The sequence below is a fragment of the Cheilinus undulatus genome, linkage group 5, assembly GCF_018320785.1.
Source record: "Cheilinus undulatus linkage group 5, ASM1832078v1, whole genome shotgun sequence".
In the NCBI taxonomy this organism is placed as follows: Eukaryota; Metazoa; Chordata; class Actinopteri; order Labriformes; family Labridae; genus Cheilinus; species Cheilinus undulatus.
The window spans coordinates 34,152,656-34,178,183 of record NC_054869.1 but is presented as its reverse complement, the minus strand read 5'-3'; the positions used below and the strand labels follow the sequence as shown (position 1 = coordinate 34,178,183).

Sequence of the window (25,528 nt, the reverse complement as noted above, 5' to 3'; positions counted from 1 at the left end):
TTATTTCCTATAGGCTTAAACTGTAGCCTATAGTTCTTTAAACTATTCATAGCAGTTATTTTTGAGTTTTTGTGCCTTATGTGCAAGAAAATAAGTGGTTGCTACCTTTTAAATAAAAAATTAGGATGTTTAATTTACTGAGACACCATAAGATTTATTTGTAATATACACTGACTAATGGAAAGCTTAAAGGAAACTTGTGATAACTCATTTCAAAGGCGTTTATTTGAGAAGTTTATGGGAAGAGAAGTAGCTGAATCCAAGAACTCGTCATGTTTCTCATCATCCCTGTAACTTTTCTTCACTTTTCCTCTCTCTAACAAACACAGTGGGGGAAGGGTAAGAGGGGGAGGGAGGAGAGAAAAGAGGAGAAATCACGACGTCAGATGTTGGTGGGATGGCTTTAAAGAGTGAGGGAGAGAGTGGAAGAGTAACGTCCTGAAGAAAAGAGAGTTCAGTGAATGAGTTTTTAAGAGCAAAGCTGGGCTAACCCTGGATGAGAAGCAGCGTTTGAACAACAAAGGACAGCTTCTTCAAACTGCGCCTGCGACATCTCTACACTCTTGACTGCACGTAAGTAGGAGACGATGCAGACAACGCAGCTGTTTTAAGTACCAATTTTACACATTTTTGTGGCTCATACATATGATTACTGTAGCTGAAATCTTGAATGAAACAGACCTTGAATTGATTAATATGCAATAAGTCTTTAAGCTACCCTTCCTTAGTGTGTCTGCACAGCTCCATCATTAAGCTTATTTCGTTGAACTTTAAAGTGAATATGAGTGGTTAGCCTACTGCCAGCTGTCAGTGAAGAGTGACATTCCTCATCCATAGAGATTATATGAGGCAGGCACCTTAAAGGTCGGCTACCTGAATGTTTAACCTACATTTGTTTAAGATGGAAATTTGGAGAAGGAGCGGCATTTTTAGAGTGGAACTAGGATACTGTAGTATCAGATACTTCACCTGTGCTCAGGTACATCTGAACCAGAGTCCTTGTCAATGACCAGACAAATACAGGGAAAATTACTTAAGTTTTAGATTACTGTCAGAGCACTTTAAAATCATCATCTTTTTTTGCAGTGATTGCTGTAAAACAGGGGTGTCCAAACTATGGCCCTGGGGCCAAATGCAAGCCGTGGTACAATTTTGATTGGCCCGCAACAAATTCAAGAAATAAAATGAGACATGGCCCACATTTGAATATTGGCTTTCAAAATGATAATATCTTGTTTTCTAACTCCCTGGTGAGTTTCATCAGCAAATAACAGTACCAAAAAATTTCCAGTGGCAGCTAAGGGCAAACAGCGTCCCTGAAATCTGATTGATATCTCCAAAAACCTGAAAATGATTGTCTATCTTCCTTGTCAGACATTAAATCTATTTAGTGTTAGTTCAGGCAGGACACAGAGTCAAGCTCTGCCCAAGTCAGCTGATTTCACACAAGCCATCATCAACTGGCGGCGAGCTGGTTTGCTGTAATTACACTATTGGCCAATTGCTCTCTAATGCTGCCTTGTTTAGACTTCTCTTGCCTGGCCACACTCTGCTGCTCTCTTTGCAAGCTGCCCTTGCAACGCTCCTCCACCCCAGCTCCTCCTTTATTCTGCTTCTGACTTAATCAATGTCATATACCTCATCTTGTGGACATTAAAGTGGCCCAAACATCCTTATATATTTCTATATGTGGCCCTCAGTGGAAAAAAGTTTTGACACCCCTGCTGTAAACAAAGTACTACTACATATTTATCAGCTATCAACGCAACTTGAAAGTTACTCTGGGGTACAGATAAGAACAAAAAGTTTTACTAAGAACATAAAACATAAAGCTGTCTGACATGGGAATCTATTTAATTATGCAGAATTTAAAAGTTGACATTTATAACAAAACAATTGGCTTCATATAAATTTGCATATAAAATGCAGTAGTTTTAAATGACAGTATATAATGACTGTATATTTCAGCAATAACAGTCGATAAAAATGATAACATCTGGTAGCAGTTTCACAACACAGCCCCTCCACACCTCCACGTCAAATCTAGCCTAACCAAACCGCTTATTATTATTGTTTTATTTCTCTGTCGTTACACATGTCCACACAGTGGCTTTGTCTTCCCCTTCTCCCTCCACCACAGCCTCATGTCCTTGAAGTCTGGTTAGGAGGAGGTCCATCTGTGTGAGAGAGCCACCCATGGAGCTCTGTGCCTGATACGCAGTGGACAAAGAGGGGGAAGTAGCACTACATCATAAACTAAACAAAACCAGGGAAACGCTCAGTGTTTATTCAAGCTGAATTCAAGGACAAACTGTTGTGAAGTGATGAGTGGAAGAAATCCCTACTACTGTCTTTCAACAAAACTTTAAGTGCTACCAGTCACCAGTTAGTAGTGTTCAACAGGTTATAGGACTTGTTTTATAAAAGCACTCTAGACTCTAGAGAAATTGACTTAATATATATACTCTTAGGTTGACAACCTGAACTTAACGAGTGCAAACATGTTATGTGTCAGCAGATGGAGTGACATGAAGATGAGAGCAAAGTGAAACATGCTCAGATCAGTCATGGTCAATAAAAAATTTGTGTTGACAAAAAAACTCTTTAATGTCAAAGTGACAACAATCCACAAAGTAATTTCAACTAAACCAAAATATTAAAGGTTTAATAAGTGACTGCATAAATATCCATCCCATTTAAAGAAAATGACTTAATTCAACAGATGCCAGCCAGTTTGTACAAGTAGTTTCACAATTGTCTAGAACCTGTGTCTGGAAGATCCATTCACTGGTTAACCAGTATTTCTGGCTATCGTGACACCATAAAAGCAAAAGAACACTCCAAGCAACTCAGAGGAAAGGTTAGTGAAATGTATAAGTCAGGGTATAGATTCAAAGACATTTTCAAGGCACTAAACATTCCCAAAGTTCAGTTAAATTCATTGTCAAGAAATGAAAGGAATATGGCACATGTGTAAATCTGCATGCAACAACTTTTGCCGGGGTTCTTCACCAGTCAAAGCTTTATGGGAGAGTGGCAAAGAGAAAGGCACTGATGAAGAAAACTAATAAAATCTCAACAAGAGTTTGTCAGAAGGAATGTAGGACTCCATGGTTAAGTGAAAGAAAGTTCTTTGGTCAGATGAGACCAAAATGGTGATTTTTGGCCATCAGACAAGATGCTATGTTTGGCGGACACCAAACACTGCACATCACCACAAACACCCCCCACTGTGAAGCAGAGTGGTGGCAGCATCATGCTGTAGGGATGCTTCTTGGCAGCTTTTTAAATGTAGAGGGTAAAATGAATGTTGCAAAATGTAGGATAAACCTGGAGGATAATCTTATTTGGTTTGCAAGAGGTCTACCGCTTGGGAGAAGATTTATTTTCCAGCAAGACAGCAACCTGAGGCATACAGTGAAATATACACAGAAATGGTTTAAAGACAACAAGGTAAATGTTCTGCAAGAGAGTTTAGTTAAAATGAGGGATTACCCAATGGTAGGAAATACTGGTGTTGCTCAGGATATCTATTTGATTGGTTTGGTGTTGAAATAGGTGGTGATATTGTGGCTGGTAACTGAAAGGTGGGGGGTTCAGTCCTCAGCTCTTGCAGTACATTTTGATGAATACTTGGGCAAGACACTCAAAATAGTTCCTACTGATGCGTCACTACATATAGATTTGTATGAATGGGATTTTCAATACTAGGTCTTGATTATCAGGAAAAAGTTTCTGAAAGTTCTCATGTTGTATTTAAATCAATAGAAACCCGTAGCTCCCTTGAATGTAGAAATCTAAACCACTCTAAGAACATGTGTTGTACATCAAGTAATACTGTGAGGTCCTTAGAACCTCACAGTAGAGGAAGCAGTGTAGAGTTGTTTAGAAAAAGAAGGCAGGAAAAGTTTGTTTGTGCATCCATCATCTTTTTTAGAAACAAACGAGACAGCTGAAGTAGTGAGGAGGGAGCGGAGCAAAGCCGTATCATTCCTGTCTTTGTGCGAGTGAAATGTGAGGGTCACTGAGGGGCTTTGTGCGTCAGTAACTGAGGGGCCACCTCAGAGTCAGTGTGGGGAGTGAGGGGCCGGGTTGCTGCACAGATTGAATAGGTTAGGGGCCACAACGGCCTGTCTTGGAGAATGAGGGAGTGATTTCTGGGCCAACGGTGGCATGTCTTTGAGAGCTAAAGAGTGAGTGAAGGGGGCTGCTGTCGGCATGTCTTTGTGCTGCCTTTGTTGAGTTGAGTCACAGCAGATGAAGAGGGCCGAGCTCCTTTATTCAGGGATTTTTTGGCGCACACACAAACGCATACACACAAACGAGCTTGTCTGATACTTCTCTCTTGGGAAGTCATGCGTTTTGATGCAGTTACACCGCGGACGAGTGAGCACAGGCTGGCACCTTTCATGGTTTTTAGGTGTGCATTTGTTTTCATTGTGTAAGTGTCACTAAAGTATTGTTTCTGAACACTGTTGGAGGCTTCTAATTGTGGACTTTTTGTTTACCTTTCTGGGGCCTCTCATGCTCTTTAAGGTTGTCAAAATTTTTGAGACTTCCAACCTTTGGATACCATATTTTTATATAATACAATCTCAGTTACATTAATATTGATACAACTGAAAAGTACCAAACTTGAAAATACATTCATATCATTTATTTAAGCTAAAGCTGCCTAGAGACAGAGAGAGAGAGAGAGGAGAATACTGCCTATATTTAACAGAAACACTGGCAAGAAGCAGGTATCAGTATTGTTTGATTTAGTAATGAAGGGTAGATGCTTTCAGGTCTGTACTTCAAAATCAGTACGTAACAGAAGCAGTGGGGAAATGGCAGTCCAGGGGCCACATGTGGCCCCTCTCCTCACTTAGTGCCTGTAAGTCAATTTGAAATATATAAAGATTGTAGAAATTTAAAAATATGAAACAATCTGCCATGGTAGCATGACAAATATGAACATTTTCTATAATGATCTTTAATCACAAAAATATACGTTTACTTCTTTGCATGAAATTAGAGACATCATCCTTCTACTATAATTGGCTCTGTGTCTGTCTGTGTGTGTGTCTTGATTTGCACGCCAAAAAGTGCTCCAATTGTCCCCAAACTACTGCTCCTTTCACTTTAGTTTGGAAAATAACTGGACTTTGTTGAAACACGCCCACAAGGAAAAGCATTTGACACGCCTGGATGTGATGTAACTGCTCCATGATTAAAGTAAGATCTCTCTAAAACTTGTACATGCTCATATTGAACAGAATAATACAGGAGATGTGCCACACACTGGTGTTATAAATCATAGTTTAATTGGTGTTCTTTGTCTGTTGTAGTTGGCGGTGCTGTGTAAACATGTTTGAATATGTATCTATCTCAGTGCAGTCAAACAGTGTGATGCTTTGTTAAAACAGAGTGTGCACACTAAAACTTTGTAAATAAGTCAAAAGGCACAGCTCTAATGCTCCCCTTATTATGTTGTAGGCCTCTTACCACAAAAACGCACCGGTGTCACAGATTTACTGGTGGTAGTGAAGGCAGATGTTTTGGAGGTGTGGCTTCTGCTCGTGTTTACCATCCAAATAATGCTAAAAATGCAAGTACAACCCCCATTTTCTATTATAAACATTCATTGATGCGTCCAGGGAGAGTTACGTCATGAGATAAGTGTTTGAGGTGTCAAAAAATAAGTTTATAGACTTAAACATTTGGAAAGAAAATACATGTGACGGTGCCTGTTAAAAGGTGACATGCTGGGAAAACTTCTTGTTGGCTTCAGTTGTAACTTCAAATCTCTTTTACATGCATCAGTGATTGCAATTGTAAAAGAAACAAATTAGATGTGAATTTAACGTACTAAAATAACCAGTATGAGTATTGCTCAATGCATTAAAAAGTATTTTTAATTGGTTTTAACTCGGTTTAGCTCAGTGAATAAAGCATTGCTGTTTGGATTTTGGTGTAAAATATAACATTTTATTTAATAAGTCTTTATTAAAACTCATTGTTTTCTTAAATTTTGTTAAATTATGAAAAATAAGGCGATTCCCATGTAAGTTCCTCCAAAATATAAGCAGCAAAGCCTGCAACCATGCCATCTGTTGTTGCTGTATGTAGTTTGCACATCTACTATCTATATTACGGTAGTTGAGTTCTTAGCCTGTAGTGATTGTCGTGACAGCCTGCGAGTTGCTCTGCGCTCCACTTTTTGTCCTTACTGTGTTTCCACACAAACCAGCACTCAATAACACTGTAGTTTACCTCCTGTTTTCTTTAAATTCACAATTATGACCTAACAAGGAAGAAAAGTGGTTAAAAATGGACTCCAAACTCTGCCGGTCTAGTCTATGTTACATATTCCAGCAGGTTCTGAGCAATGAAGCGGCCATGTCTGTGTTAAAAGCAGAGAAAAAAACGTACTGAAAGCTTGTCTTGGTGGAAAAGTTGTTTTTCTTTTCTTCTCATGACTAACTTTGACAAGGCTTTGATTTACCAACTGGCTCCACTGATAGTAAACAACTCTACCAGCTGCCTGTCAAGCTCATGCTATGACTCCCCAGGATAGCGCCTGCCTACATCATGTGTTTAGTTGCTCTTATTGGCCCATAATAAATGTGACAGACAAAATCTTTGTCCAATCACTCTCTGAGATTTTGTTTAGAAGTGGCTGCCCTTCCTGTACACATATATGGGCTGTTGCCTATGTGAAACAGTAGCCCTCTGGTTGTTAGAAGTGAATTAAATGATGCTGTTGGTAACAAAGCTGCTCATATCAGACTGACAGGCTTTTCTTTACTTTTTTTTAACCCTGTAAGGGAGCTAAACTTTATAGCTTTTTAAAGCTAGAATGACTTTACAATGTTAAATCTGGGTCTGTAAAATAAATTTAATCCAACATTGGAGGCGTAAAAATTCATTCTAAGGCAGCCTCTCTCTCTCGCTGAAGTTACAAGCTGTGGTAAATGCCAATCCATGGGAAAGTTTTCTCAGTTTGCAGCTCCTTCATTCCCTGTTTATGGAGGGCAACAAAAGTGTTGGCTCACATGGTTACGGTTAGTGAGATGAGGTTCTTGAAGACAGAAGCTTGAGTTGTTTTGTAATATCTGTTAGGGCTGAGAAAACCTCATGTAAACCAAAGAGACTGAACTCTCCTTTGTGCTTGTTCTGTCTGACTCACTCTTTTACTATCTCTCCTCTATTGGAAGCATGAAGCGTGCTGTGAAAGCAGGTGAAAAAGTGCCTCCCTAAGGCTACAAGTTTAGGTGTGACAACCAAAGAGAGGCATTATGTACAACTCATTAGTTTTTGTGTATGTTTTCTCATACCTTTTCTTTCTGCAGGGCCTTCTTCTCGCCCAACCACTGATGGAGGACTTGGTTTGGGTTTCACACACTCCCAAATCTGCTTTTGAACTCTGCCTGAGGGCAAAAAGAGCTCAGTGCTGATCTGTAGCTGTTGTTGAGTTAATAAAAATGAAAAGTGAGGAAGATTTGTGAGTTAACGCTGCAAGGAATGGTGTCTGTTTCTACAGCTAATGTTATGGCTGCAGTCTACTCTTACACTACTCTCTACCATGTCACATGTAAAGCTTTAACACTGGAGCTTTTCCCTAATAATCATCAGGAAATTGATTGGGAAATGGATGACTGAAAGCATGATGTGTTCTTAGAATTTGGGCGTTTTCAGCTTCATTGCTTCACTCTCCCTCACTTCCCAAAGAGCTCCTCTGCTTGCATTCTTTTATGAATGAGGGATATGTTTGGTCCTGCCCAGCTCACACTGCTATCATACTAGTTTCATATCTCCTGGGGTTTCTTATTTCCTGATTCCTGGAAACACAGAGGGAAGTTAGAGCGTCATAAGCAGCTGTGATTGTCCACATCTTGTTTGGGTAGCTGTGTAGCCCTGGCGATGGTGCCTCTCTTGTGGTTTATGGTTTCAGGGCCTTCCTACTCGCTGGTCCAAATGCATGGCAACCCCAGAGCAGGGCAGGCTCGGCAGCTTAGGGAACAGTTAGCCTTGGTTTGAGGTTTCTGGTCCAGGATGTGTGACTTCAGAAAAAATGAACTAGTGCAGTCCTCCAAACCCAGATCAGCGTGTGGAATCATCTGATCTGGGTGGGTGATAAACCCTCTCAAATGCCCCTTCAAAACAGAGAAAAGCTTATACCTTTTAAAAGACCCTTTTTCACATAAAGTCTGGAAACATTCCAGATAATTTCCAGCTGTCAGGTCCTGACATTTTCCAGACTGGTCCTTTCACACATGTACCACACAGCAAGAGATTCTCTTGGCTGGAGGCCTTAACTACTGGAAATAGTTTGGATTTGACGAGGAACACATCCGATGTATCCAAAATACAAACAGTAGTAGAAAGCCTTATACTTAGAGGAGCAGTTAAGAGTTTAAGCAGCAGAACTCGACTCTGCATGAATAAGTTTTCATCATACCATAATTTTAAACTTCACTGTGACAATGAAACCCATTTCAGTGCTACGGCAACAAAAGTTAAAGTTCACAGAATCCAATATTAGATCATTTTTTGTTTTTAAATAAGAAAAATTGTAAGCTACCTGTCTACATTGCAAAAACCATCGAAAATGCTCTTTGCCCAATTTAGTGTCTTCTGCTCTCTGTCACTGTTACTATTTCTGAAAGAGACATAAACGTTACTCTTGAATTTATGATTGAAGAAGGAACTGAAAATATATCATTATTTCATGACGTGTGAATTTAAATGGACCACTTAAGACCACTCCATTTTTGCTGCAGCTTTTGTTAAAGAATGATTTGAGATTAAGGATGTGTGTAATATGCCAACGAAACGATCAAACATCTGATCCCTTAGTAGTTGGTGCCAGAAATACTAGTCAATTAAACTTATTCTAAATGCCTTTTATACATTCAGACCTACAATCTTTGTAAGAGCCAAAATTTATGGTATTTAGTGGTATTTCAAGTGTAGTTTTTTATATGGTCAACAGGTGTTGCTGCATGGCTGCAGCTTGGTTATTAATACTAAGGATTTGTATGTCCGTGTTAGGTGTGTGATCCTGGAAGGGCTAAGGGTTTTTGACATTAAGAGGTGTGTTTCACCTTTGAATGGAAGTTTAGGTTGTTGTTTGCTATTATGGACATTGTTTATGTCATTGCTTTGGAAGATTAATAGAAAAGAACTTGTTTTAAATGCTAAAAATAGCACCTCAAACAACTTAGTGAAAGGGCAATGAAAAGTATAAGTCAGGGAATGGTTCCAAAAATTGTTTCAAGGCCCTGAACATCCCTCAGAGTTCAGCTAAATCTATTGTCAAGGAATAAAAGGAATATGGCACGTGTATAAATCTGCTTCGATCAAACTGAGTGACCGTGCAAGTAGGAGACTAATGAGAGAGTCCACCAAGACACCTATGACTATTCTGAAGGAGTTTTAAGCTTCAGCAGCTGAAATGGGAGCGACTCTGCAAACAACAACTGTTGCACATCTTCTTCACCAATCAAAGAGAAAGCCACTGTTGAAAAATCTTGACTGGATTTTACAAAAAGGCATGTGAGAGACTCTGTGGTTAAGTGTAAGAAAGTTCTTTGGTTTGATGAGACCATAATGGTGCTTTTTGGCCATCAGACAAGACGCTATTTTCGGCGGACACCAAACAATGGACATCACCACAAACACATCATCCCCACTGTGAAGCAGAGTGGTGGCAGCATCGTGATGTGGGGATGTTTCTTGGCAGCCGTGAAAGGCTCACAGGGTGAAAATGAATGTAGGAAATATGGGAAAATCCTAGAGGACAATCTTATTCAGTCTGAAAGAGAGCTCTGGATCGGGAAAGGATTTATTTTCCAGCAAGGCGATGACCCAAAGCATACAGCAAAAGTTACACAGAAATGGTTCTAAGAGAACAAGGTGAAATTATCTTCTGATAAATTCGTTCTCTGACTCAGTCCACCTTGTTAATATCCAGAGAATTTTACGTGTGTGATGCATGGACGTTTAGAGAAATAGAATCTTCATCTTTCTAAGTATTTAAACTCCTGCCTTGAGTGGATTTGTTTCTAAAAGCAGCTCTTATCGTCAGTGTCTAACCTCCCTTTTGTCGATTGATCTGGGTCAACTGTGCTTTGGATCTCTAAGCCACCCACCCTCAGTCCTCATTCACTTTCACCCTCTACAACAGACTACAGTGGTCAGGACTCATTACCTCAGCACCTTGGCATGCAACCAAAGCCCTTTGCTGATATCTCAGAGCAATTACTCCAGATTTACTACCCGGCCGCCTCCTCTAGTTAACGGCCAAACTGACTGACCCACATATGCCTCATTTTTATTTTGCACTGTCTGAGGCAGTGAAAGGTCTTGGCTATAACTGATGTTCTGCTTCCTGAGTAGAAATTTTATTGAGCTTAGAGGCTGCGTGGCCAACATGTTTTCACAGCCAAACATGCCGTCCACATGGCTGGATGTCAGCCCATGAGTTCCACTTTCTTTAAACTCCATTAACCAAAGTTTGTCTCATCGCAGAGAGGAGACTGTTCATGTTGGCTGGCTGAATGAAGGGTTAGAAAACTGTGTGTAAGTTGGCTTCAGGCCCTCACTGCATGCATGTAATCCTGCGTGGCAGGCTTGGTTTCTATCAGGACAGGAGAGCAGTGTGGGAAGGAGCAGGTCCAGATCAGATGCAAGAATTGCTGCTTTCATCTTGTAGCATATCTAATGTAACATCGGTCAAACTCAGCGTCACGCTGCACTCATGAAAGAATCATAAGACCTGTCAGTGTTGGTGATGATGCATATCTATGACGGTCACTCCACAGGCACACAGAGAGCTGCAGTAACAAAGATCCGTCAGTTTGAAGATACATATCTACCAAAAGAACAGGGGAGGCAGAGACCTCTCACCTTGATCACTGGGTTATGAATAAGTCATAATTCTCAGTGTTTCATGTGCAGTGAAGTGTGAAATACTTCTCATCAACACAGAAAAGCTTGACCCTGCCACGGAAGTGCTGCTCAAGCACTTTCCCAGAAGTCTGCTGAAAAAGCAGCAAACAAGCGGAAAGTATTCATCAGTTTCAGGATGTAGTGACCTTTATGCACAGTAGCACTCACATGCACAAAGAATCATAGACTGTCCTTCAGGGGCTGCCCTTTAACTACTCATTTATCTTTTTGATTTAGTTGTTTTAACAGTGGAAGGGTCATTGTATGCTCATAATGGGTGTTTGAGTTCCTGGGACAAGAAATAATATAAATAAAATAATAAAACATTTGTAAATGCACTTAACAAACTCATATATAGAGTGGTGCCTGTTCAAGACAATGATGATATACTGAATACTGTATATCCTGAATAAACAGCTGATATTATTTGAATACAGTTTGGATGTTTTCACAAATGCAAAAACTCATGAAAATTGTCTCAAATTTTCAGGGTTGCATGCGTGAATGTTACTAGTCAGTGCACACCCATACTTTTTCCTGTCAGCCCCTTGAGGCAGTGCAATCTCTGCATGAAGTCAGGGTGAGCATACATGAGCATATGTAAGCATGCTGCAGGAAATGCTCAGGAAAATATGCTCAGTGAGGGGGTAGGTGTGATGATGTTGATCACTTTGTGCTAGTGATAAGGCAGCTTCATTTTTCCTCACCACTATATTTATTTCCACTCAGTTGTTAATACTGTGAATGCATTCAGCAACATATAGCATTGATAGAAAGGCAAGAACTGTGGTTATGTGTCTTAAACTATGTGCTGCCTCCTCACATCCCAGAATTCAGGGAAGGTTTCCCGAAAATTTTCAGGAGTGCATGTGTGAAAATAGCTTATAACATTGTAACAAGTTTTTTAACTGCAGCTAGGAGAATGTCAGTGCGAATAGCTTGAGTAAGTTAACTTTAGCTTGGGCTTGTAGCTGCTAACTAACTGTTTTGGTGATAAGCTTCTATTCCATTAAACAAGGGATTTATTTCCTAAGTGCATTGAAAACATTATTTAAAAAAATGTTCCCAACTTGATACACTATCACATTATGAAAATTCCCATTAAGGGCTAATACATTGAGCGTTGCATTGCAATAATTTAAACATTTATCAACTCTGTATTTTACTCTGTGAAACAAATGGTATCATTAATAGGTTACTTGACAGTGTCAAGTTAAGTGGAACACAGTTTTTTTTAGCATCCCTGCAGTCTCTGAGGCCATAGCTATCATTACAGTAATGGTTTCCTCTTCTTTATAGAGGTGGAAAAAGTACACGACTGTTGTACTGAAGTAAAAGTACAGTAACTCGGGTAAACAGCTACTTAAGTAAGTAAAAGTAAGTATAAGTACTGATCTGTAAAATCTACTCAAGTAAAAGATATTTCATTTAAAGTTTACTTTGATTTAGGGGTGACGATTTGGGAAAATAATGTAATTGTGATTTTTTTTTTCCCCAATATTGCAATTACGATTATTTCTTGAGTTCCTCATGTTATGTATTCTCCAATAAACACAAACACTAGATCATTCGATATTACAACAACATAATATTAGACTTAAATAGGATTTAACAATTTTTGAAAAAAATCTGTAATTGTGATTATTCTGACTCCTATTGCAAATTAAGTGTGAACTGTTTTATTAAAGGGAGTGATCATTTTTATATCCTTCTTATATTCATTAAGAAAAACATACAGAAATGAAACATAATATGTAATGCATAACCTCTCTGCTGCAAAAGAGTTTTAAACCAGTATCTTGACACAAATTTCAGGTTTAAGAAATATTGTACCATCTGTGATTTGGAAATTGCAGCAGGCCATATTGCGATTTAATCTAGTTTGGGATTAATTGCTGAGCCCTACTTTGAGTACTGAGAAGCTTCTGAGGAGTTATACAGTAAAATGTAATCTTTCCTTATTGGCAAGAACAACAAGAGAGTAGATCTCCAACCAGGTTGTTCAGGTAATGTTACACCTCTATAATAAACTAAAATACATGGTAAAATTGACAGTGTTGATTTAACAATTATAAAGTTAAATTTGATGCTTTAAAAGTGTCTATATTGGTCCACAGTAAATATTGTTAAACTACACTTTTTAAAGTGTTAACAATTTCCAATATGACAGAGATACAGTAAGTCTTTGAACTGTGGTAAAGTGTGTCTCCTCTGTCAAGAATGAAGCAGATGAATGAATGAAGCAGAGATTTAATCTCATAGCTCATAGCTATGCCCACTGATGAAGAATATATTTTATGTGTCCTTTAGGAACACCCAAAGTCACAGACGGTGATAACTCGATGGGTAACTTCAACCATGGTGCAGATGTGTCTCATACAAAAAAAACAATTCACCAGAAGCATGACAAAAAGAACTTCAGCAGGGATCACTGCAACAGGCAACATCTCAACACAACTCAACACATATAACACACGTCTAAACAGTCTCCCCAAGGGCATGATCGGGACCTCTGCCTTCACATCCCCCAGATTTGAAATGGATGAGATATCAAACACTTTTTTTGCTCTGTACAACAGCTGTTTTGGGATTATGTGGAATCAGTCTCTCGCTATATGCTACTGTGTTGCCAACAGAGGATAAAAAAAGAACAAGAGTATAGTACTCAAGTAAAAGTACAATTACTGTGGTCATTAGCTTAAGGCAGGCATACACTGTGTGATTATCAGCTGATTCAGATGGCAGTGTATGGGGGATGTAAGAACATAAATCTTGCTGTGGTTGTGTGTCATTAACCACAACTGTTATAGAGCCGCCTAGAAATCGCACAATATACACCAGACTTTAGGGACTGTTTTTCAACACTGACCTGTGTCACATACGTTAGGCACTCTAAAAAGATGATAATGATAACACCAAAGATACATCTAACTGTGGTGCACATGACAGACAACACTCAACACCTGGATACAGTACATTTTAGATTGACCGCATTTTCCCATGATACCTGAAAACTTGGTAGACTTAAACTCCACATGTTCAACTTTAAATTATAAGAACTATGACAAAACATCAGTCATCTTTTGCTTATTAAATGTTTTTACATTTAAAGTCTTTGCACAACAGTGATTTTATTATTTTAACACTAAAAACAATGATTAATAGTGTTTATTGTTTTTGCTAGAGTTAGTAACACTTTGTTTCATGCATGATAAAACTCTGCAAGCAAACCCATCCGTAATTTTAATGCCATCATCAGAAAAAGGAAAAGGACAATAGCACCTCTGCACACTTCCTCAAACTACTCTCCTCTTCACCCAACTAGAAAAAAGTCCCTTCCTGTTTTCATCATCCTCTCAGTGCCGTCTTTAGTGGGACTACAGACAGCCGTGATGAGGTATGAGTGAAGAGATTTCCAGTAAGAACTGGAGGAGATCACACAAGGTGCCTGCTGACTGCCTCAACAAGGTATGTTTAGACTCCCTCCCTGTGGTTTAAGAGGCAGAGCTGCTAATTTGAGGGTATTGTAGTCTTAAACTGACAGCAGTATGCCTGACCTGGGTGGACTGTAATCAGCTGCCAACAGAAGACTCCAAATCACCACAGGGGAACCAACACTGTAGCCTGGGCAGCTCAAACTCATGCAAACAAACATGTACACACAAACAATGCTTAACAGATCTGCAATTACACATGTATATTTGTCCAGGATGCATCCTCACTGCACTGTACAGTAATAAGTGCTATAAATGGAGCTAAAACACCGTTTGTGTGGTAAGTCAGGCTGGATGAGTGGTGTTGTGTGAAAGCATTTTAAATACTGCAGAATGGAAACTTTGATAACAAGGAGAGCAATGGTTTAAAAGGATGCCTCTGGAATAACAAGCAGCAACCTCCAATGTTGAAAAAGGAAGACAATGCAGAAGTGCAAAAACACTGCAGTTCCTCATGTGTCCACTTGAGGCTGGCTCCAAAAACAAAGAAATCCACATTACATGCTACTTAAAACAGTTTAATAAAGTAGGAATAATCATGTTTACAGCCTGGTTCAAAAACACTTTGGGTCTTAACTTTCTTAAATTGTAAAAAAATGTATGGAATTTTTTACAACTCATCCATTTGATACACAAGGAGTTCAGCATTATATTGTAAATTTGAGATTGTAGCCAAGTTTACTGATAGTTAGATTTTAAGTTTACTGAAGTTTACTGCCTCTCTTTCCTCAAGACTGTTTTGGCTTTACTGCTCATCCGTGTCACATGACTTTGGAGACCAATCCGACATGTCGATCCTGCCGTACCGTGCGACTTTGGGGAGCAATCACTAATGAGTAACCGATTTTAGCAACTCCACTGGCTTGGATATGAATTCATTTTACAGTCTGTGATGTGAACCCAGCTGTCTTTTTCACTCAATGTGATCCCTAAATTTCAAAATTGTAGGAAAACATAAAAAATACTGAGACCACATGCCAACACCATAAAATGTATGAAGACCAAGTTATAGAAACATAACAAGATAAGTGTTTCTATGAAAATCTTTGATGACTTGTATTTCTTACATTTTTGCTTGAAACTTGTGGCCTCCCTAAATGAATTTCTGAATGACCTGCATACAGCTTTTTTATTTGCCTGAAATGTGTACCTTTTGAAAGTTTGCGAGTTAAATATTTTATTCTTTCTTCAAAAGTATCGGTATCAGTATCGATAAAATTTCATCAAAAAGTATCTGTATCGAATTTAAAAACATTGGTATTGCCCATCTCTACCTCTTGCGTCCTCTCTCAATGGCGAAGTTGTTTTTACTGCTGCTACTCTGTAGTCAAACATTTATTCAGCCGTAGATCAGTCACAGTGCTGAAGTATTCTGCAACTGCTTATTCCCTTTTAAGGATAAATAGCTTTCATGTTTGCATAGTGCACACTAAAGCTTGCTGGTACATACCTGGCCAGTACCTTGAAATTTCTAAATGTACTATTTAGCTGAAACCAGAAAACTTCCCATGCTGAAAATCCATGTAGACTTTATGTCAAATCTCTAGTGATTAGGGACATTATTACCAGCATGGCAAACACTTTTGGGGACCAATTGATGAAGCCTCTAGTACTATGCCCTTGTTATAAAGTCAATGAGATATATTTCTGGATATCAGATGGATAGCATGTTTCTCTCCTCAGACACTTCAAATTATAACTATGTAAATCTCAGCCTCTTTGATTCATTTTGCCCCTGGAAGTTGAATCACAGACTCAAACCTGATGATACACTGGCACAAATTAAAATGACAGTTTAGATTAAGGACTGATAGGCTGACAGCGCACATCCGTGCTTCAAATCGGTTTCACAGACACTGATGCTTCCTGTTTGCTTCCTGTTTATATCTGTTACTTCCTTTTTGGGCTGATAATGAATAGTAACCTCTTTATTCTGTTTCTAAATTTTCTCTACGCTCAGTTGTAACTGTATTTCTCTCCCTCAGTTTATCTCCAGGCTGGGTAATTATATGTAGACAGTGTATTTTGGCTGAGGGTTTGTGTAATCTGTAATTAGGATGAAGTTGTAGTAAGAGAATACTAAAACTTTTAAGGAGATGTCTTAACTATATATCTGCTCAGACACAAGAGTAATCTGTACTAGGGAGTTTGAGAGATAAGCATCATCGTCAGACACAAGACAAAGCAAAGCTGTGCACAAACTAAAGCAGATTTTTTTCATGCTGATGAAAAACTTCTTAAGAACACAACCATGAAAACACGATTGAATCCTACTGAACTGAATCACACCCACATGTAAAGTTTTTCAAATCTCATACCTTCTCCTTAGATGTCGTCATGCTTGTGACTTTGTTATTGTGACCCAGTTCTCCCCACACTTAGAATCAGCCAGCCTTTTTAGATGCATGAGAAAATGCTCTTATTATGCAACTCAGCATATGGGGAGTGCTTTGAGCTGAATCATATCATATCAGATGATACACCACTTTAGTGTTCATTCTCTACGATGTGGTGAGATGATTTAGCGTCCCAAATGAAGGCTGGTGCAGAGGTTATGACCTAATAGCACATGTATTCCCCCCGGGACACCAGAGTGACTTACAGCTTTTAATAAATGTCTGTGGGCTGAACTTTTCATCACTAACAAAGTGACACATTCAGCAAGAATTAGAGCCTTAACATGAATAAACAGTCTCATCTTAGAATATCAACAAGACTTCCTTCCCTTTTATGTCTAAGTTATGAGGACTGAGCTTAAGCATGATTTATAGTTTGTCTCATGAGACTGGGAAAACTTAGAGTTGCCTCACCCAAATTACTCCAAGTGTAAGTGACATCATGTCGTGCACAGAAATGTTTTAAGATGCAATGTTTTGAGATTTTAAGTGACAAGTCTCCCTTTTCCTCTTTTTTTCTGAAGTTCATCTGCTGATGGCACTTACACATTTGAGGAATTAGATTCCAAAACATTATCAGGGCCTGACTTTCCAGGGAAATCTAATCCAGGTACTTGTCAATCTTGTCAGTGGTTTATTTGTAGTATATGTGTTGATACCTTTACAGTACATAATTTATAGGATGTCCTCAACGTAGGGGGTCAACATGTAGCTGTGTGAAACTGCTGTGATGTCAAACAAAACAGTGGAAGACATTGAAGCCATAGGTTTTCCTGGTTCTCAGACAAAGGACTATTAAAAGAAGAGAAGAGTTTTGAAAGGTATACTGCAGAACAAAACCAACATCCAGAGGGGTTTGATTCCTGTGTCAGACATCCCACTAATGACGCTCTCAGTGACGTCTCATTTTAGTATCGGCTCAGCTCACCTGGATCCTTGCTGGATGTGATACCAAAAAATATGTATTGTCCATATTCTTATACAGTCAAGGGTTCAGAGGGACATTTTTAAAAGTATAAAGGAGTGACTGTATAAAGTAAGAAAAATGTATTTCATGAGACAGATTTCTTAAAATCTAAGCTAAATGTCCAGCATTGAAACTTGTTTCAGTTTCTTGAGCTTAATAAATACCAACAAAACTTTCATCAGAAGCTCCACTTGTTAAATTTTGGCCTAAAGAAATTGTTGTAATAATGCTTCTTTGTAATAAATCTTATGCCATTGGAAAGCCTGTTTTTCTTCCACATTTGTAAGGGACATGCATTTGTGGGATGAGCAGCAGAGCTGAGTATGTGGGTTGTGCCCATAAAAAAATTATCAGATTTTCTCTTGCAATGCCAAACAGCTAATTCTGCCATTGTCTCTTGTTCATGTTCATGTGGTGCAACTTAACCTCAAGGCCATCTGCACCCCTGCCTGGTGCTTTCTTAATTTTAAGATGAGGACAAATCTGCAGTACAAAATGTTTTATTACCACATCCTCAATAAAAAAAAAAAAGATTCAAACCAAAGTCTAGATAATAAAAGACTACAAGCATAGCTGCTTACCACTAGAGATAAGTAAACTGGCATTTTTTATGTGACATGTTTAGGATGTGGGCATAGATTATAAAATGTTGGCCATGTTGTATTTAAACCCAATCCTGAATATTTTCCTGTATGTATCATGAAACTGGATCATGACATCAGAGGACTTCTAAGAAACTGCAGATCTCCCATGTGACCATGGCGATGTTTAGGCCAGTGCAGTTACTGTAACAACATCATAACATAGCAACAGGATCACAATGGCTCTGACTGGGACCTACACATGTTCACTCAAACATGCACTAAAACAGTGACTTTCACATGCACCAACTCTTGTGCACAGCCACAGAAGACATGGAGGATTACTCTGAAAAAGTCATCTGTTAAATGTTAGAAGTTATGTTCTGCTGATTTCTGTTGAATCAGGAGCAAGGAATTAGAATTTTTTAACACTGCAGCATCCAAATAACATAATGAAAAGCTAGAAAAAAGCCAATAACCCCTCAATCTAAAGCATCACTCTTATTTTGACTGTTGAAAGTGATGGTGCTTCAGCCAATTTCATGTGTGTGCTTGCTACAGCAGAAAGGAATCAGGCGTGTTTCTCTGTGCGTTGCTGTCAGATGTGGCATGCTATAACAGAGTGCTTCAGCAATGTGTGCTGACAGCTGCTGAGTGGTGAGACACATGAGGCTCCAGTCATTTTATAGATAAAATCAAACTCACAAAGGAGCAGTAATCACAAATCAAATGACGACAGTAACACTCAGATCTGTTGTTTCTAGCAGATGTGTGTGTGTCTGACTCATCCTGACTGCTCCATTAGACATCTGGATGTGCTGCTCATGGCATACACAGCTGGCTGATAGTGAACCTGAAGAACTGTTTTGTGGGAGGCTTAACTTCATGAGTCACAGTGGATGGGAAATCAGTCTTCTTAAACTCTGTCCCTCACCTACTCCCACTAAATGTAGATTCTGTGTGTCTGTTTCTGCAGGTTCACTGCTCAGACGACATCATGGCAGAGGGAAGCTGTTTCGGAGCATTGTAGCTGACTGCTTAGAATGACCAGAGTCTTGGAAAGAAAAGGGGGAAAACGAAGAAGAAAGGAGGGTTGACATCTGCTCAGAGAGGATAAGATCAGCAGCACATCTGGATCTAAACAGAAACTTCATGGACCTTTCTCTTTGTAAGGAAAGGAATTTAAACTCCTGAATATCTGTGCTCTGTCACTCTGAGGAGCTTCAAATTTCTTCAACATTGCTTTTATTGTTTGAATTAGCGTGTTGCTATCCCAGGAAGACAAAACGCCATGTGCCATGTCATTGTAACATGCCGTTCCATGCTCTGGACGCTCCTCAGCATCATAGTAGCCTTTGCTGAGCTCATTGCCTTCATGAGCCCCGATTGGCTACTGGGATACCCTCGCATAGACCCTAGTGCGAGTGGGGCAGGGGTGGACTCGGAGGAGTACCGGCCGTCTTTGGGTCTCTACAGCCGCTGCCTTCGCATAGGGAGCCGGGGAGTCGGGGTCAGCTGCGGGCCCTATGCTGGAACGTTTGGAGAAGTGGCCAGTGGCTTCTGGCAGGCGGCCATGTTGTTTCTGGCAGCTGGGACATTAGTGCTCGGGGTAGTGGCCTGTATCTCCATCTTCAGCCTGTGCTTCCAGAGCATCATGAAGAAGAGCTTGTTCAACATCTGTGGACTGCTGCAGGCCATCGCAGGTCAGACTTCTTTGTTTACATTTTTGTGTGTGTGGATAAGGAGGCACTTTTGAGTTATGTTGATTTTGGTGTCCTCTGTGGCCAAAGCAGGAGGGTTCTCTTTGCTGATCTCTTCCTGTGTATGTTAACATTGTTTACAGACAAAAAAAATCTGTCTTTATTTGTATTGCTAAAATGCGATAATTCTTTGTCATGGAAGGATATATTTAAAAAGTCTGTATTTGCAGTGAGCTGCCATGTATTACAGGTAACCCGTGGCAACAGTGAGGGGAATGTAAAATAGCTATAAAGAAATAATCTGTTTTCTCTCTGATGGCCTGAGTTGCTTATATAGCTCAAATAGAGGCATTGGTTTCAGTCTGCAAATGAAATAACTGACATTTGCAGGGATTTATTCCGTTTTTTGGGAAGATCAAAATTACTGTTACTTAAAATTACATTAACTTCCTACAAAAGTAATGCGAGAATCAAAAATAAAAGTCGTGGTCCTTGTTTGTTTTAGCCTTTGTACAGCTGCCAGTGGGTTCAAGTCAGCTAATAAAGCTCAAGTCACATCAAGAAAATGAAGTCTTTGCAATTTTTCTGCTCGCCATTAAACAGGAAGTTTTTACAAGACTCTTAAAACATGGGTGTCATAGCACAAAAGCTAGGAATGAAAAGAGGAGAGAGCTGATATCAGCTTTGGAAAATGCTGCAAAATCCAAAGCACTCTTCTTGAATGAAACCCTCAGAGGGGGTTCATCTGATCCAAATATAGTAATTTTACAATGCAGAGAGCTGACAAAAGTTCTTGCATACGAACAAAACTCACAGGACAAGGCTGTGCTGGCTTGTCAAAGTTTGATGTCCCTCCCTATTAAAGCAAGTTACTGTGTCTTAAACTTACGGGGTACAAACTTCCTGAAATTTAAACCTAATGAGAGGAGAATTTAAGTTAATGTAAAAAAAAACAAAACTGCCTGTGTAAACAACGTTTTCTGTATGTTATTTGTGATTTCCTTAAAGTGCTGGTTTGACACACTTTAATCCACTGTGCTGAGATTCGCTGTAAAACTTCTTCCTGTTTCATGGTGAACGAAAAATTACCATGACAACTTTTTTTGATGTGTCATGATCTTAAGCTGACTTGAACCCACTGGCAGTTGTTAAAAGGCTAATACAAACAACAATGACCCCAAACATTAAGAATGTTCATATTACATTAATGAGGAATAACAACTTTTAAGCCATGGATTCTACCTTTTAATGTAATGTAACAAATCCCTGCAAATGTAAAAGTTATGGCCTTTGTGGGATTTGTCATTACATGTGCTGTGGGCAACTGCTGTAACATTTGTGCATAGTCTCTTATGTTTGTTGGAGTTTAATGTTGAAACTACAGATTTTTATTATGTTTGTGGTTTATTACGTTTGCAGGTGTAACATTGTAACTGATATATTCAGCATAAAAACTGAATGCTTCTTCTGACTTAAGGTCTGCTGTCCTATTTTCTAGTGTTTTATTACACACTGAATGTTTGTTTCTAGCTCAATAAAGGCAGATTAAGTTTAGGGGAATGAAACCAATGCAAAACTCAGTTATTCCATTTCTTGCTTGTATCTCTAATAAAAAATCTGATTTTAGTTCTTAAGAAATTCAAAGCTGCCATCCCTCTAAATTAAGCAAAATAACTTGAATCCTTACCAGAAAAATGCAGATGGAGGTATGGAATGAGATAAAGCAGAACTTTTGTGTTGAATTTGCAAAAGTTTTCATAACGAAATGTTGAATTCTAATTATTATGAAATGCATGATTACTTATTCACAAAGTATTTCCAATGATTTCAACCAAATGGTGTTCCACTTATAAGCTTCTGCGAGGACCTGTTTGTGTGTTGCAATTTTGGTGTGGCTTTTGGCAAAGCAACCTCCCATTCATGAATTAGGTTTTTTTTTTGTTTTTTTGTTTGTTTTTTTTTTACAAACCCTTGCCCTTATTTTACTGGCCAAACTTACTACATATCCAGAATTTTTGCTGTTGAAAATAAAAACAAAAGTTGGTTCATCACTGTGCTTGATAACTTCATCCAACACCTAGCCCTCAGCAGCCATTTCAGGCATTAAAGGTAGTCATTAAAAATAATCAGTCTTTATGCTGATGATACTGTTTTTTAGTAGGTTGTAAAGAAAGATCAATACAAATTTTTGTCTATTTCATAGCCAGCTTAAAACCCCTCATACATACAAACATAAGTTTTAATTAGCAAGGAAAGAGGACATTGCTAAAACAGCTCCATTCCTCAAAATCTGTGCTCTTTTGATAAGCTAGGTAAAAGCAGGATATGTCATAGACAAATTCACAAAGTTATATGATGTTTCATTTGCAGCTGAAGCTTATGCTTGGATCTGTTAGAAATAATCTAAGAGGTTACATGTCTATGCAAGCATATTTCATGTTGTGGATTTCATAATCATGCCGTAGCCTTCAGGGATGTTCTGTAGTGAGTTAACAAGTTGAAACATCTAAGTTTATAAATTGGTAGAACTATTAGTGCTTTGAGTTTTAGGTTCATCCCAGTCATTATGTACACATCTTTCAACGAAGGGCTCCCAGAGGTATGTTCAGCTGGACATACCTGTGGACTAGGTAATCAGTCAAAGGGGCTCTTTCCTCCTGTCCTGTCATCTGCAGAGAAAGATGGTTTCTCCACCAGAGCTGAGTCACAAAGTTCCCACTCCACTGGAATCTGCTTTTCCTCTCAGCCCTGTTGTTTACCTGTTTGTGACTCAACCCTCTGTCTCATGGTGCCCTCTCATCCTCCAGGTCTGCTGTTGATGGTGGGCCTCATGCTGTACCCGGGTGGTTGGGGTTCAGAGAAGGTGAAGAGTTACTGCGGCTCCGAGGCCTTGCCCTTCAGACCGGCTATGTGTTCGCTTGGGTGGGCGTTCTACGCAGCGATAGGAGGACTGCTGGCGACCTTCCTGTGTTCTGTTCTGTCTGCTCAGGCTGAAATTGCCACCTCCAGCGACAAAGTCCAGGAAGAGATTGAGGAGGGGAAGAATCTAATCTGCTTGCTCTGAAACTTCTGGTCATTTTTGACTCATTGTTTGTGAAATGTATCTCATATAGACACCTGAACATCTCAGAAGAGGGGCAGTTCTTTGAGTAACTGGGCACTCTGCCTTGTCAAAATCAGCTGATTTTAAAAGATAATAGTTCTGACATTGTTAGGAAGTTCTTTTTTTAATGGATGTCGGTACAGCAGCTGGCTTTTTAAAGTTTCCTGTACACTTTTCTAGTGCTTTGACCAAGATACTGTTTTTGTAATGAATCTTGCCTTTAACAAACCACTGTATTATTATAGTAGGAGAAATGTTTAAAAAGGTAGTGCATATGTTAGTGTTACTGTGGGCAACTTGAACACTGCCAGTAAAACAGTGTGAAGGTTTGTAACATCATTATAATGTTCATTCAAACGGTTCACCTGCAAACCTCAACAAACCTCTGAATACAAACAGATGTGTGCACTTAAACAGCTGACAACAGCTTGCACATGTGTTGTGATGTGTGTGAAAGACATAGACTGTTGTGGTTTTGAAATGTCCATACGATCTGAATCTGCTGCACAGCAGGACAGTAAGACTCTACCTACCTGTTTAAATGTGCAATGCATGGAATTGTTCACTTTAAAGGGAGCTACTTCTGTTAAATGGATTATATGTGGGTTTATCACAGCTTATTAAGCAGCAGAGTACGTGCAGAAAAAGAGCAGAGACTGACCAGATGTCTCACTGTGGTGATCTTTCATGTCGGGGTGTTTGCTCACTGTGAGATAAAGCAGACAGAAACTTAACTTGAAAGGGTCTGGCTCTGTAAAGATGTACAAATCAGCTAATGTGGTTAGAATGAAACTCAAGTTGTTGTTGAAACTTCTCTAGACAAATAGGTAATCTTTTAACTTTTTAAAGCAATTTTATAGAATTCCTTTAGTTTATTTGGTACTTTTGGATGATCAGCTGATACTATATTTTGCACTTGGTCTTTCATTTCACATTGTGTCGTATTTTTTTTCCAATAATACTCCCTTACATTGCTGTAAATGTAACATAATGTGGATGCTTGTATTCTTTGTAGATGTGCAATAATTCTGTAAGAATGAGTGGGTTGAGAGGATGTAAAGCAGGATAATAGTGTGGATATTTTTCTTTAAAAACAAAGCGTTTATGGTCTTTTTATGCCTTATAACAATGTTTACTGTTTTTGTTATATTAACAAAAGAGTAATGGCATTGGTGGCACATTGGTTGATGCCGCATGTATGAGAGGATGGTATGTGTGAGGAGAAATACAGCCTGGAATTTTTACTCAATAAACTCAACTTTCTTTAGTAGATCTGTGATAAGTTTGTCAATTTTTTTTTTCAAAATGAACATGATATTCATGCCTGCTTCCTTTTGAACTGAAACTTTCTTAGGGTACACTGACACCTAGAGGCAAGAAGGAGAAAATACAGAATGCTGGCTTGAAACTGGCTTGATGCTCCCAAATGCAGGTCATATGACAGGATTGTGTATTCTTTTACTAACACTGGGAAGTTTAGCACCCCCAAAAACTTTTAGTTTCTATTTAGTTTTTATCGTGAAGATTTGCAAAATTATGTACATAATTTCAAAAAATCTAAAAAAATTTGAATATCATGAAGAAGTTCAATATTTTTTGTCACTCATTTCAGAAAGTGAAACCCATATATTATATAGACTTGTTACACATAGAGTGAAATATTTCACGTCTTTATTTCTTGAAATGTTGTTGATCATGGATTACAGATAATGAAAACCCAAAATTCAGGGTCTCAGAAAATTAGAATATTACATAAGATCAATAAAAAAAATGCTATTTTAAACAGAAATGTCAGGCTTCTGAAAAGTATGTTAATTTCTATTGGGCCTCCTTTTGCATGTATTACTGCATCGATGCGGCGTGGCATGGAGGCAATCAGCCTGTGGCACTGCTCAGGTGTAATGGAAGCCCAGGTTGCTTTGATAGCAGCCTTCAGGTCATCTGCATTGTTGGGTCTGGTGCCTTTCATCTTCCTCTTGACAATACCCCAAAGATTCTCTATGGGGTTCAGGTCAGGCCAGTTTGCTTGCCAGTCAAGCACAGTAACACCATGGTCATTGAACCTGCTATTGGTACCTTTGGCAGTGTGGGCAGGTGCCAGGTCCTGTTGGAAAATGAAATCAGCATCTCCATAAAGCTTGTCAGCAGAAGGAAGCATGAAGTGCTCTAAAATGTCCTGGTAGATGGCTGCGTTGACTGTGGACTTCAGAAAACACAGTGGACCAACACCAGCAGATTCCATGACAGCCCAAATCATCACTGACTGTGGAAACTTCACACTGGACTTCAAGCAACGTGAATTCTGGGACCTTGATTTCCAAATGACATGCAAAATTTACTTTCATCTGAAAA

General features: G+C 39.0%; 1 protein-coding gene across 1 annotated transcript; it reads left to right on the top strand.

Moving 5' to 3' along the window:
* Positions 1-423: 423 nt before the first annotated feature.
* LOC121510400 (LHFPL tetraspan subfamily member 2a protein-like) lies at positions 424-24,440 on the top strand. Its single transcript, XM_041788427.1, has 3 exons — positions 424-573; positions 19,350-20,076; positions 22,881-24,440. Exons 2-3 carry the CDS (start codon positions 19,665-19,667, stop codon positions 23,135-23,137), a joined length of 669 nt encoding a protein of 222 aa, XP_041644361.1. The 5' UTR covers positions 424-573; positions 19,350-19,664; the 3' UTR covers positions 23,138-24,440.
* Positions 24,441-25,528: the final 1,088 nt, after the last annotated feature.